The sequence below is a fragment of the Lissotriton helveticus genome, chromosome 2_1 (genome assembly GCF_964261635.1).
Source record: "Lissotriton helveticus chromosome 2_1, aLisHel1.1, whole genome shotgun sequence".
In the NCBI taxonomy this organism is placed as follows: domain Eukaryota; kingdom Metazoa; phylum Chordata; class Amphibia; order Caudata; family Salamandridae; genus Lissotriton; species Lissotriton helveticus.
The window spans coordinates 561,662,038-561,677,825 of NC_136059.1; the positions used below are offsets into that span (position 1 = coordinate 561,662,038).

A 15,788-nucleotide genomic window follows, 5' to 3' on the forward strand; every position below is an offset into this window, starting at 1 on the left:
GGCGGGGTCTTGAGTCCTAAAATGTCCATGGACTCGACAATTCTCGCTCCGGTGCCTACTCGATTCACGGGTTCACACTCTACGACTCTGGGCAATAGCTTGCTTAATCTCCACAACGGCCCCTCGCGGCGGGATGCCTGGCTTTCACCTTGCGGATACCCTGCCGGGGTTATCTCACAGGGGAATACCAGGACGGGTTCCCTAAGCAAGCGCTTAGAAACCGCTCGGTGATTTGCGCTATATAAATTCCTGTACATTTACATTTACATAGTGATGTAATTTGAGATGTCATCAGTAAGGTCATGAGTGATGTCACTGACCATGTCATGAGTGATGTAATATGTGACGTCATCAGCAGTGCATTGCGGGCGTGCGAGTTATAGTTAGCTGAACTAACTATAACAGGGGAATTTCAATGGTTTTATATGAGTGAAATGTCCAGCTAACTATAACATGTGTCAAACCTACGTTTTTTTCAGTGAATTTCAAAGGTTTTTTAAATGCTACTTCCTAAGTATAACGTGTGTAAAACCTACGGTTTTTTCAGTGATGTATATATATATATATATATATATATATATATATATATATATATATATACACAAATATGAGCATACATTTCATACATAGATTTCAGGATTTCAGGCCTATCTCCTTATGTGCAGAGCCTTGGCAGTCGATTACTATTAGTAAAGTTAAATGGGTAGTTTGTGAAATAGTAAACTTACATAAAAGTGCAAGTTTATCTTTGTGAATCTGGCCCAGAGTATATCATCTGTACAAAGCAAATGAGCCGAAATGTTCATGTTCATAGTCGAAAAAACAATTCTTCAAATGTTCAAAGTTAACTTTTAAAGTGCTAGAAAGAGGCGTTAAAAAGAAAGTAGCAACACATGTTCCGGATTAAAAGAAAGAGACATAGTACCATGGTAGATGGACGAAGAGCACTGGTTTCAGTCTCTAAGCAGAGTTTAAGAGGAAATGAACGATGAAAGGTCAGTAGAACAATGTGTTGTTAGTTTGTTTAGGATGTATGGATAAAGATGTTCTTCCAGGTTTGATAACTCCAGTGGTAATAGTGTTTATTTAGGGTCTGAGCAGAGGGTATATATTAAATATACACGGCACCAGAGGTAACTCTGTGAACAAACTATTACCCTGTTAATACGAATTGAGCCACCACACATGGTTGGCGCTAGTTTAAAAACAATTGCCGGTCAACTCATGTTCGTGAACTAACCTGAATTAGCCTTAGTAATAACCCTAAAGGCATGCAAATGACAGATGGCTTATGATATCAAAGATTGGAACATAAGCATCTTCATTTACACCAGGGCTTGGAAGTCAAAAGCATGATTAAATGATAGAGTCATGTTCATAAACACTATTTAGCTATTTTTTAGAATTGAAACAAAATATGTTTAGAAACAAACTAATCTTGTAACTTAAGCAAACAAACTAAGCATAGTGCTTGGGATCAGGTGTAGTCATTAATGAGCACTTTAAAAGAATCCTAGGAAGGGTATATTTTTTTGTATTAGGTACAAGTTTTGGATGGAATTTTCAGCTTTTTTTAGTTTGTGTTTCTTTTTGATTCGGTTTCTAGAAAATAAAATGATACATTAAAACCCTGAAGGACAAATCACCTGAAATGCATTCAGGATTGGGGAGGTAACTGGTATACGTGAAATAACAGGGACATATTGATATATTAGGAATTGAAATAAAAATAAACACATAAATCAAATAAACATATTGTCATTTTGAAATGAGGGAGAAATGTTCGGAGAAAGTGTGGCTTGAAGCACTGCCATTTAATCTCTTGCAGAAGTTCAGATCATACCTCACTTGTCCTCAGGGGATGTAAGGGGGCCAGCCTCACTAGCCTTTGGAGAGGCCCACTGGCCCTGGGATCAACTGGGGCTGAGTCCGTAGTACTTTAGGGTATGTCCTTCCAGTTGTCCATGGGTTGTCACAATCCAAGTGTCCAAATCCAACAGAAAAGGAACTCCCTCTTCCTTGTGCAAGAGTCTTAAATGAGGGTAGAAGGTTCGGGAAGCCAGGCACCCCTGCATCACCTCTCCACCCTGCCCCTAACCTCCTGCACAGCATGCTGGGACAGTTCACGATGACACCGTCAAGAAGTCACTGGTCACATCTCCTCTGTGAGCCTCTGCTCCCCACTGGATGACATCACTGCCAGGGTCTTTCACACCAAAACTTCATACAAGAGCCCACTCCTGAAATGTCTCCAGTTGTCTGGGCTTCCTCCTTTGGTCCCCCTTCATGGGCCTGGGCTGTCCCAGCCCTGGTACAGTGTGACAGCTAATTAACAGATGCAGAGGTTTTCCCCATTCCTTTCTCCGAAGACAAGCACTGTTAATTGCTCCGTGTTGTGTGGTGAGGCCTTAGCTCTCCCTGCTGGGGAGCAGAGTAATTAAGTTGGCTCAGCAGGGTGACAAAAGGCCTGGCCTCTGATCCTGAGCTTAGCCAGAGAAATATGAAAATTCTGGAAGACCCATAAGGTGTGCTTGCATGATCTTAGGACCCGCATAGTCAAACTGGGTGCACGTGTTTCACACCAAAAACTGATTACAAAGGTCCAATTTTCGATGTTCTGTACTGCTGACTGGGGTTTTATAATCACGCAAGTTATTATATGAGCTTTTACCATTAACTGAGTGTTATTCTGTGTTATGCATTAAGAGAATGTGCGTATTGAATGTGCAGTAAAAAATATTCAATAAATTACATTAACTCCAGCAGGATACAAAATCAAATATGTCAATCGCATCAGAAAGAGAGGTGTAAAGAGGACATTGCTAGTAAAAACTCACTCTGAATGGTTGAGTGCTCTGTACCTGACTGAATAAAAAAGATAGACATTCTCTTCAAAATTTAGATTTACTCATGATTCCATTTTGGGACACTAAGCATCTCCTGATAGTCTGGGACTTTAGTATGTACTAATGTCTCTCCCTCTGGGAATGTTCATACTAAATCACTCATGCAGACTCGGGATTTTTTCTTTCATTAAATATGTAACCTCTTCTCCATCACGTATGACAGGAAACTGAGTTGATTTAATACTTATTCAGGACTTTCTGATTGCTGATACTGATATACAATTACTTGTGCGTTAAGGCCATTTTATCCTTCAAAGTATTCAATGTAATCTTTGCCAGTGGGCGAAGGCAAAGAATGGCCCAGGTAACCACCTGAATAAACGTTTGCCTTCTCAATTTAAGCAGAGCAAAGTCAAAGCCCTTGCTGCTGATCTCCGTCCATAAAATACAATAATTGGACACTATATCTTAGCATCACCATCTGTTTGGCATCCACACAACGTCATTTAAGGAAACATGGGAAAGTAATAGGGCGCAGCAAAGATAAGTTTGAAGCAGTAGTGCATGTAGTCTTTTTCTGCTTAAAAAATCTGGCATAATTCCTCCCATTTCAGGATCTATCCCACCACAAGCAATAGTTGGTCCACTGATCAATACTAAACTGGGTTACACAAATGCAGTTGCGCAGGATGCTCCAAATTCCCGAATGAATGACTTCATTGTTGCTTGGCGTTAAAGATATGACGTGCGGAGGGGGCGTGGCTACAACACCACGCAAGATGGCCGCATAGTGGTGTCTCTCCACCTCACCGGACCTCTCCTTCGTGATTCCTGGCGGTTCCGCAACGTTTCTGTGAGCCTGCATGCCGCGATGAGCCAACGGAATGTGAGCTGCCTCTAATGCGCCCTTTTCATGGATTTCCTGTCAGCGCGTTATTAATTGCCGGCGCTTCCCAGCATCGGGCCTTCCCGTGGCCGCCATTTCGTGATACGCTCTTCCTCACAGAGTGAGCGTCTATCTACAAATGTGCAGTAAGACTTTAAACTTGCTCCCTCCCTTACAACGCGAGCTCCAGTAGTCGCCTGCTGTCATTTTCAAGACCAAACATTTCTATTGCTTTATTTTTCACTTAAGCAGCAGATTCTCTTCAGGAAATGTGGAGTTTTGCGATGCTTTCATTATTTATGCCTACACCATTTGCCCTCTCTTACTGGTGAAAGCTTGTGACTATTTTCTGCAACATACTAAATAAAATGTGGACATAAATCACTGGTTATTGGAAGGCTAATTTTGGTTTGTTCTCTTCATCTGCCTTATACGTCCTGTTTGAGCTTCAGAGCAGCGTTTTCATGACTCTTCATGTTGCAGATCTCTGATACCTATGAGCTGTCCCTAGCGCAATGAATTGCTTTCAATAATCTTCTATCAGCACGTTATGTATTTGTTACCAGTGATTACCTACCTTTCAGTCTGTCACAACTGCATTTTAATGTATGATTTCACCTCGCAATACTGATTTTTCTGCAGAACCATCTATCTCTTCAAGCTAACCTCCTCCATGGCTCTCAATATTTTTCAACTGCTGTCCTCATTTCCTTTAACCTGCGCAGCAAGCATATAATTCGCTGTTTTGCACTGGTTTCTACCTTCTGATGTTCCAGGGCTCTTGCTTCTTTCACATCTTCAGGATTAAGTGATTATCTTACATCATCTATCATATATGGTGTAATTTATTTGCTCATTACCACTCTGAGGCGTGTACTTCTCTCTCCATCACCAACAGCAGTTCCTCTGTGTAGATTGGATCTACCAACCATCGGACTTCTTTCACCATTACTGTTAAGCTGTATTTCTGTATACTACAGTATTTATTTGACTGGTCAGACGTTGCAATAATCGTTTGTGTATGGGCAAATTGCGTCAGCCAAAGTTTGTTTTTGTCCCCTCTAGACCTCATTGAGAGTCATCCATTTCAACCTCTTCTGGTGTCTCTGCAACGGTGGATCAAATGGCTAGTCTTCCCCCGCATCGTTCTTCTTCATCCCAATCTGTATCAAATAAATCTTCTCCTCCAAATACTTCTTCTAAACGTCTAAAGCAAGACCCTCCTTCACCGGATAAGCCTGCATCTCCAATCTCAATGGAGTTACTCTTAGAGGAGGTTTGTGCCCTTCGACCCTTCGTTGAAGAAACTAACAAAGACATGCACATTTTGAAAGAGAATTGGTCATCCATGGATAATAGAATCACTTCTGTTGAGCAACAAGTTTCGGTAGTGCAATCTAATTCTCAACGCATTGCGTCTTTGGAAAAATCAGTTCTTGCTCTCCAACAACACACCGAGGATTTGGAAAACAGGAATAGAAGGAGCAATCTTCGCATTTACGGATTACCAGAATATCTGGAAGGAGACGACCCTGTCACTTTCTTCACCTCCTTCATCCCTAAGCTATTAGAGATGCCTTCTTACACCTCCATTAGCATTCAGAGAGCTCATAGACTGGGTCCACGCTCATCTGAGTCTCCGAAGCCAAGAGGTGTTATTATTCTCTTTCTGAAGTTCACGGATCTCCTTTCTGTTCTTTCTGCAGCCTGGTCCAAACGACAAATTTCTTGGATGGGTCAAAGAGTGTTCTTATCTCAAGATGTCTCCAATGCCACGGCAGCCAGAAGAAAGGAGTTCCTGAATCTTTGTGCACCTCTACGATCTCTCGGTGCTCGATATGGGTTGTTTCATCCTTGTATTTTCAAAGTTACTTACCAAAACAAGACTTGGACCTTTCAAGAGCCTGGAGAACTCAAGAACTTTCTTCTTCTTCACTCTGGTGGCGGCATGGATACTTCGAATTCTTCTAATGGCTAATGTTTTCATTTTGTTTTTGCGCTTTGTCTTTGTATGACTCCCCCTTATAATATGCTTGCTGTTGTTTCATTTTCCCTTTTTCCGTACTGCATATATTCCATATTTAATTGTTTTGTTTCGTTATGTGGAATCATTTGCCTTACATGCTGACACTGTCACTTCCCAATTGTTATTTGTCTTTTTCTTTCCCAACATAGGCTCCTGATGGCCGTTTCTGAGCCCGTATGTGTGGCATTTTTATTTCCTTTGTCCTGGTGTGGTTTGGATTTCCACCCTTTGCCTAGTTCGTCTTGTTGAGTGTCGCCACTTCCCCACTTTACCTGCATCTGTTCCCTCAGGTATGTTAATCTCAGTCATCCTTTGGATATGCGCTGCCTCTTTTTCTGTTTCACTGTTTCCTTCCCTCCTCCCCTTTTCCTTCCTTTTTTTCCGTTTCTTTGGATTTTATTCTTTATTCTTACTTACTTTATCTCTTTCATCTATCGGCTTCTTCATGTTTGCATGCATTTTTTTGCTTTTTGATGTTCTTATCCCTATTTCAACTGCATTTTTCTCTTTAACGTCCTGTTGTTTATATATCTTTTTGCAAATTTTGATGTTATCATATTTCTCCTGTTTGCAAATTTAGAGTTATCTCATGGAATGTAAAAGGTTTTCTTAACCTCATTAAGCGGCAGAGAGTACTTTCTCATTTGTCCTCCTATACCCCTGATATTGCTCTATTACAGGAGACTCACCTTGATGAACTTGATTCTCTTAAGTTAAAAAGGTGTTGGGTGGGCACAGTTTTATTCTCTCCTTCTCCCAATAAAAAAACGGAGTTGCTATTTTGGTTCATAAAAAGTTAAAATGTAAAGTGTTATTGGAGGAAAAAGATTCCGCAGGGAGGTGGATTTTGGTTAAATTGCTAATTAACTCTGTTTCCATAACTGTTTTCAATATTTATGGTCCTACTCAACCTGATTGTTTGTTTTGGCCTTTGATCACTAGCAAATGTATTCAGCACAAAGACAACCTTTTTCTTCTAGGTGGAGATTGTAACCAGGTTATTGATCCATTTCTCGATCGCAAATCCATTGTGCGTTTCATTCCCCACAAACCTCATGAACAGTTTTTGAACACTATTCTTCAAACAAATCTTTCCGATTCTTTGAGACTCACCCACCCAGCCACTCTTGATTATTCCTTTTTCTCACACCCTCATGCCTCTGCTTCTAGGCTAGACTATATTTTTCTCTCCCAGTCTCTCACTCAAAATCTCTTATCTTCCAATAATTTAACCTATTGTTATTTCAGATCATGCTCCTGTTATAACGGATATTGATCTACTTCCTCCTTGTCCCAAGCCCTCTCGATGGCGCTTCAACTCTGCTCTTCTCACTGACCCTTATTTTTCTTCTTCATTTCGTACTTTCACTGTTGATTTCTTTCAAACTAATTCTACTCCTGACATTCCTCCTCATAATCTTTGGGACTCTTTTAAGGCTACAGCAAGAGGATTTATTATTGATTTTGTTTCTAGGAAAAAGAAATACTTTCTCCAAAAACGTAAGTCATCTCTCGCGTATATTAAAAAATTAGAGCACCAATTCTACACTTCTTCTGATAAGTGTATGTCCCCAGAACTTTTACGTGCGAAGATTTCCTTTAATAAATTTACTACCGACAATGCTTCTTCAATTCTTCTACGTAGCAGTGCACGTTATTAGGGAGGTCGTAACAAATCTGGGAAGCTTTTGGCTAACTATCTCAAATCTCGTAAAGAACGCACCTCCATTGAGTCTATTTTTTCCTCTGACAATGTTCTTCTTCACACTAATGAACAAATTATTGAACAATTCCAACTCTTTTATCAACAACTCTATACTCCAGAATCCCCTCCTACTCCTTCTATGCTCCATTCTTACTTTGATAAACTACCTAAACCTTCTACCTCTCACCTTAATTTTTCATCTCTTGAACTTGATCTTTCCCTTCATGAATTGTCTACGGCTTTGTCTTCTCTTACTAAGGGTAAAACCCCTGGTCCCGATGGCTTTCCGGTAGAGTTTTACTTACATTTTTCTGATCTTTTATTACCCAAACTCTTATTGCTTTTTCAATCTTTTTCTTCTTCTGGTATAGCTGCTGGTACCTTTCAAGATGCCACCATTTGTCTCTTCCCGAAAGATGGTCTTGGCCCTAAACTTTGTAAAAATTATCGCCCCATTTCATTAGTTAATGTTGATTATAAACTTTTCGCCAAATTACTTGCTTTGCATTTGGATTCATTTATGCCCCATCTTATTGGTGAAGAGCAATATGGCTTTATTAAAGGTAGGCTTACTTCTGATAATTCTCGTATTTTTCTGAACGTTCTAAATAAAGCCCCTTCTTTCTCACAACCTTTAGCTGCTATTTCTGTTGACGCAGAAAAAGCTTTTGACAGAGTAGACTGGTCTTTTTTATTTGCTTCACTTAAATAGCATGGCTTTGGCTCCAAATGTATTTCTCTTATTTTGTTACTATATTCTTCACCCAAAGCTTCTGTTCTTGTGAATGGTCATCTCTCTTCTTCTTTCACTCTTCAGAGAGGAGTTCTGCAGGGTTGCCCTCTCTCTCCACTTCTTTTTGTTTTGGCCCTTGAACCCTTCTTGTCCTCCATTCGTCAGAATACTTCCATTTCCGGTTTTCCCTACGGTGAACATCAATTAAAAATTTCTGCATATGCTGATGACATCCTTTTGTTTATTTTGAATCCAGAATCCTCTATCCCTCCTTTATTGTCCGAATTTGAAGTATTTTCTCTTGTATCTGGTTATTGGATCAACTCAGATAAAACAGAAATTCTCCCTTTAACTAAATTTTGTCTTCCTCATTTCTTTTCTTCCACTGGTTTTGCCTGGGATAGCACTAAGATTAAATATCTTGGGATCTGGTTTTCTAACTCTATTTCTACCTCTGTTAAACTAAATATGTCTTCTATCCTCTCCCGCATTGATCAATTATTTTCTTCTTGGAATCCTCTTTTTCTTTCTTGGTGGGGTCGATTAGATTCTATTAAAATGATGATTGCTCCTACTCTTATATATACTTTCTCCATGCTGCCTGTACATATTCCAACTCCCTATTTCAAACGTCTTGACTCTTCTATCTCTAAATTCCTTTGGAAAAATAAAAAGTCTAGAATTTCTCTTCTATCTCTTCGCAGACCTAAATCAAATGGTGGTGTTAATTTCCCTGATTTGCGTCTATATCATAAATCCTTTTCTTTCCGTCAAGCCTCTCGTTGGCTCTCCTTGAACTCTTCCCCCCCTCTCCACTTTGGCTCTCTATCGAACGTTCCTTTTATCGCCCTTTTCCTTTGAAGAATTCATACGTTTCTCATCTAAATCCCCTTATGATTCATTTCATTTGTTCAAATATACGTCCTCTCTTCTTAAACCTTTATTCTCTTCTGCATCTATCTCGCGTGAATCCTTTCTACAGTCACCCCTGTGGTATATTTCCCTTCTTCTTGTAAATAATAGACCTATCAGTTGGACCTCGTGGAGACTTAAAGGTATCTTCTGGATCCGTCAACTCTTTGATGGTGTAATGCCTTGTTCTTTCCCGCATTTTCAACTTCAATTTCGTTGTCCCCGTTCTTTCCTGCAGAAATACACTCTGCTTATGGAACTCATTCTTGATCGTTATTACTCTCTTCCTTCATCAACTTCTATTGCTCCCCATTCTCATTTTTTGACGCTGCTTCATACTCTCCCCAAAGCGTCTCTTATTTATAAATTCTTTTCTTCTCCTAATCCGTAGCATCTCAAATCCAAAGTGGAACTTTCCTGGGAAGCTGATCTGGGATGTGCTTGGCCCATTTCCCTCTGGGATAAAATCTGGTCCAAATCTTTGAAGACTTCTCGTTCTGCTTCCCTCACTCAATCTCTCTTCTTTCTTTATCACAGACTTTATCTCTCTCCTCTTTCCCTTTCTCGCTTCTCTACTTCCTCTGACTCTACCTGTTGGACTTGTAAGACACCTAACGCTGATCTCCTACATATGTCCTTTTTCTGTCCTACGGTTTCAGCTTTTTGGAAGAAAGTTTGATCTTGCATTTCCCGTGTTTTCTCTCTTTCTGTTACATACTCACTTCCTCTTCTTTTTCTTGGCAGTCTTTCAGACACGTTAACTTTACCTTCACAGTCTCAAGGTCTCTTTGATCTCATGCTTGCACTCGCCTTCCAACATATCTCTTCTAATTGGAAAGCTCTTACAAATGTTTCCATACAACATTGGTGGAACTCTTTATGTCATTTCCATAGACTTGATGTCTCCTTTGCTTCCTCCTGTAAACCTCCTCGTAATGTTGACCTCTACTGGTTGCCTCTTACTATATACCTGGACCACTTAACTCAAAAGAAAACTTTTCCTATTAATTCTATCAATTCTGAAAATGTTAAACCCCCCTGAATGATTTCACTCTCTCCTACTTGTACATCTCCATACTGTTTTAAGGTCCTTATTATTATAATGTACTGCATATCCCATATATTTCTTTTTTGATATTTGCTTATGTGATTTTGCCGTTTAAAATAATTTTTTTTATAGCAATGTTTTTGACTTGACTTTAATTTATTTTATTTAATTTATCTTATCCCCCCTTCCTCCCCCTCCTGCCCTTTCCTTTTCAAAATTCCATAAAATGCTTTAGTTCTCTAGCCTGTCATTAGGATTGTTCAATTTCATATATGAATTATTATTCTATATTCTCCTTCCTGATGTCAGTTGTTGCCATGATTACTACAAATAAATCTTTTCAAACATAAAAAAGATATGACGTGCGACCGTGTCTCGACCGAGTTGCAGATGCAAAAGTTGTTTTTCCTTATCTTGTATTAAATGCATTTTGACCAGAGCTTATGCTGAAATTAGAGTCTGCTTACATTATCCTTCATCTTGCTGAGACGTCACAACATATCACATGATGTCTATTGCTGTCTTTCTGGTATAAATAAATTATTGCTGACATTTTCACGAATACCCAAAGAGTGTTCCCAGAGACTTTCCTGGCTGTGCCTGGCCTAGGACATCTTAACTGTCCCAGGCTATTGTTGAACAATGTATCATTTCAACTGCTTGAATAAGCAGTAAGAATGTCTAAAATGTATGAGAAAATCTTTGAATGTATTCTACAGTTGAATATTTACCATTGCTTGTTCCCCATTGGTGAAGAACTTGTGATCCATGTACTCGTGTAGAGTATATGAATGTCTTTGTCTAACGCCCTCTAAAAGGATTCAGATTCTTGTACCCAAGGAGTCTCCATTATCCTCAGCCATAGAAGACAAATCTATGCTGGATTTTTCTTAGAACTGCAATGAGTTATTTGTGCTTATGATTTCATGCTTTGCTACTAAAATTACTACAGGCATTAATTCACTTATAAAGTTTTGAAACAACAACTCTTGTCTGTCATTCTTATCAGAATGTTTCAGCGTTTCTCTTTGAATGCTCATAATTGAAGCTAAGTGGCGGCTCCAGTCGGGGAGCACCAGAGTTCGTATCTGGACTACACCACTTCCGGTCCTAGCAGTTGGTGCAATCATTGCTTTGATTTTCAGGATAAGTTTAAGAACGAACATATCCACCTCAGATCCAGTGGTCAGCACACTAACCAATTGCCTGTTAAATACTACGCTTGTGATATAACTGTCTTTTGGTATCTCTCCCAGAGTGCCTTCAGGAAAAAATGGCTTTTGTGCTCCTTCCATGGACCAATGAGTTCCTGACTTGCTGGTAGACTAATGCACATGCGTGAAGTGAAAGGGGGTAGAAGGTTTATAGTCTTAAGTCTACCTAACTCTAAATGTTAGAGAGACTCCCACACTTCTCATCTTAGGGGAAAAAGTCAAAAACCTTCATATTCCAGTAGTAATCAAAGTTTTGGGTTTACAGCTCACGTTCTGTCATGGTTAACACAGTATAGTAAGTTTTAGTCCAGTAGTACGTATTCCTAGTTACTGGGGTCTAAAGACAATTAATGTTGTGCAGAGTGCCTTGCACATGAATACATAAATAAAAACATAAATACCTTCTGTCTGTAGGGTATAATTCTACAGTGATCACATCCAGGGAGTTCCAAGCAGAAATGGTGAGTCCATTGTAGAGACACAGCATGCCTATCATCATTGCTTCACTGGTACCAAACCACAAGAAAAAACAACTTATGCCAGAAAGGACCATAGAACCACCTAGAATGAAAAAAACAGTTAGTGAGGACTCTCTTTATGCAAAGCTTCAATTGAACCACATACATAAATAATAATGTACTTGGTGCAGGTGTATAAAATACAATATTGGAAAATCATATCAGCAGCATGACGTTACTTCCAAATCAGCACAGAAGGGTGCACTTGAGTGCTTCCCTTCAGGAAATATTAACTGGACATTAAGTGTCCGGATACACAATATGAAACCAATATTGACTGTAATGTATAACACGTTGGAGTCATTAAAGATACTTCTGCTAGTATTTAGGTGGGATTCTATTTTACTTTAGCTTGCTTATAACAACAAGGATGTGATAACTGGCTTTGAAAAACAGTACTAGCATTTCTATGTAATACTCGTACCATAAAATAGTTGAATTACAATATTTTTGACCACATATCTGCTCATTATAAGGAGGCCTCACTCACATAAAACATTTGACAAAGTGATGGCAAAACGGCCTGTGTTCAACTCTACAAATTCTCAAAAGTTTGGTTTGAAGCACATATCGGATGAGAAAAGAGAGGTACCCCTTAAACTAGTCAAGGGAAATAGGGTTAACCAACCAGAGAAATAAAAATTCCCTTGAACAGGACTATATGGAAAGTGACAAGAAACAATCTAGGCCTAAATAACAAAAAATCATAAACAAATCAACAAAATAGGTTTTTGTAAAAAAAGGAAGATTACAATTTATTATGTATACATACAAGAATAAAATTCACACTGTGGTATTACATTAAACACCAATAAGACATGCAATTAAAAAGACCATATCAACACAAATAATAAAATTTATATCATTCAATTATGACCCGCATAATTGGCACAAGTAAAGACAGAAACAGTAAGACATGGGAAATTATGCAATACTACAAGTATATTCGGTCTCCTGGTTAATCACATCGATGTCATGTATGTAAAGATCTATATATCTACAGCGATGAGGAAGTCATAAATTATACAAATTTTGGAAAGCGTCGACGCGTTTTGGTGGGATTTCTTGATTCTTGCCACCTTTTTCAAGACTATATACAATGTCTGTCAAACGCAGGGGGTCATATAATTTCCCCTATTATGTGCTACAAAAACGCTGTGCCCAAGGTCGTATTTCTTTATTATCTCAGTTTAACACGATGCACAGGCTCGGAGCTTTCAACCCAGATATACAATCTTTAATTAGAACAGCATTTTTTCTTATATTTCTTTTATCTTGTACTCTTCCTCGAGTAGAACGTGGCTCACTTCGCCTTTTAAAGGATGGTTGGCGCCTTCTCCTGTCCGTAGTGTTACGCTACGGACAGGAGAAATTTCGGCGCCAAGACACTATATCCCAGAGGTTTATTTCCGCGGTCGAGTATCACAGACTCAATAGAGCTGTGTCTCCAGCGACGCTTTAAAGGAGCCGGTGTTTCAGCTCGTCACTTCATTGCCTTTGCCTTTTTCTATTTACAACCCGAACACAGGGCTATATCCTAATTACGAGAAGGCGCCAACCATCCTTTAAAAGGCGAAGTGAGCCACGTTCTACTCGTGGAAGAGTACAAGATAAAAGAAATATAAGAAAAAATCCTGATCTAATTAAAGATTGTTATATCTGGGTTGAAAGCTCCGAGCCCGTGCATCGTGTTAAACTGAGATAATAAAGAAATACGACCTTGGGCACAGCGTTTTTGTAGCACATAATAGGGGAAATTATATGACCCCCTGGTTTTGACAGACATTGTATATAGTCTTGAAAAAGGTGGCAAGAATCAAGAAATCCCACCGAAACGCGTCAACGCTTTCCAAAATTTGTATAATTCATGACTTCCTCATCGCTGTAGATATATAGATCTTCACATACATGACATCGATGTGATTAACCAGGAGTCCGAATATACTTGTAGTATTGCATAATTTCCCATGTCTCACTGTTTCTGTCTTTACTTGTGCCAATTATGCGGGTCATAATTGAATGATATAAATTTTATTATTTGTGTTGATATGGTCTTTTTAATTGCATGTCTTATTGGTGTTTAATGTAATACCACAGTGTGAATTTTATTCTTGTATGTATACATAATAAATTGTAATCTTCCTTTTTTTACAAAAACCTATTTTGTTGATTTGTTTATGAATTTTTGTTATTTAGGCCTAGATTGTTTCTTGTCACTTTCCATATAGTCCTGTTCAAGGGAATTTTTATTTCTCTGGTTGAAGCACATATCCACATGGTTCTCACGGTTCAGACCACTTATGCGTTAGCTGTGTAGAGCTTACAATGGATACTGAGGGAAAGCCCCAGTACCTGGAGTGGTTGGCATGATAGAAGTCATGGTGTTGGATGATCTGTGCCAGCGCAGAACAATGTGACGTGCATCTTCAAAAACCATCTGTCTACTAGCTTGGCAGTGATGCTCAAGGAGTGCATGGAGTCGAAGGTGGCAGTTAAGCTGGAGAGAGAGGCTGCACTGTTCAACAACAGCATCTCTACTCAAGTTCACATGTACCTGCTACTTCTAAAGAGCACTCAGGATCAGTTCTACCTGGTACCTGACTGTACACCCTCTGCGAACAACAGTATGTGGTATGATAATTGGATGGTAAGGCACAAAGAACTAGAAATCAATGCAGAGGGGGAGGAAGCTGATGATAGTTTAGTACAGGCACTGACAACAAGAGTAGAGTGGGGTAGACTTATACCATGTCCCCATGTCATTGTGTGCACACTGCTCTTGCTTTGGGACTGTCCTGCTTGTTCTCCTGTTCCATTTGCCCAAAGTTGTTCCTGAACTACAGTAGCTAGTTAGCCATGCCAGGTGATGGTCTTTAGGAGAATACCACAGCACTGTAAAAAAGCCTGGAGCGCTAACTTAGTATGTTGAAGTGGAAGCAACAGGCAACCAATGCCCAAAGGCTCTTAAGTGCTGGAAGTTTGGGTTTTGCTAGAAAAGAATGCTAGGATGATGGACTGGTGGCTTAGTGGACTAATGTGTCCACTGTATGGGCTTATGTTCGACCTCATGGTCAGAAGTTCAAATCCCGGCGGGTCCATTCAGCCTTTCATCCTTCTGAGGTCAATAAAATGAGTACCATTGAGGTGAGTAACAATAAAAACCTGTTATTCAGCGCTAAGATACCCGTGCATGAATGTATGCTTTACAAATTCACGTTACATTATATTTGTTTTGTAGGAGATGGAAGTGCCCTCCATCAAGTTGATATTTTGCTCTGCCATTTCAAGTCTGTGCTCCACGGTAGACACGCTGCCAGACAATACCTCAGATTTCTGCTGTCTCAGTTTCAGAAGTTCTGGCAATAAGGTCTGCTTTAAAAGTACTGATGAATCTCAGCAGGTTTTCCCCCCTGGTGAAAGATCTATATCATCAAGCGAGTGCACTTGGTCCTTTTTCTGGCCTTCCTTGCTTGAGGTGAGACAGGGAAGGAAACAATCCTCCTTCAGTTTCTTGCAATCTGCCATAGTGAGTCACAGGTGAAGTCACAGATGGCTGTCCTATTGCGGGATCAGCTCCAGGTCACACTCAGTGCCTCAGGCTGATGAATGAGTATCCAGACCTATGTCTCCTGGAGGCCTGAAATCTAGGCACTTGCCATGCACTAGACAAACCAGTAGAGTACAATGAGGGAAGTTATGCTGGTGCAGATCAAAATTCTCCTCCACTGGCTGCTTCTTTGACCATCTAATTCCTGAGAAGACCACAGAAAGACTGCTGTGGCCCCTGTTCACCCACAGCCCTGAGGACTTCAGCATCATCCATGGGTCAGACCATAAGCACAAATGGTCTCAGTGTCACCAATTACACATATCAACCATTGTACAAGGGTTACATGCATC

The 15,788-nt window shown here is 39.7% G+C and overlaps 1 protein-coding gene across 1 annotated transcript in view; it reads right to left on the minus strand.

The window, feature by feature from the left end:
• The window catches only part of SV2C (synaptic vesicle glycoprotein 2C), a 703,553-nt gene that overhangs the window by 6,561 nt on the left and 681,204 nt on the right, over nt 1-15,788 (minus strand). Inside the window, exon 12 of the mRNA XM_078677323.1 lies at nt 11,772-11,931. Coding sequence (XP_078533449.1) covers nt 11,772-11,931 — 160 coding nt within the window. The remainder of the gene's footprint in view (nt 1-11,771; nt 11,932-15,788) is intronic.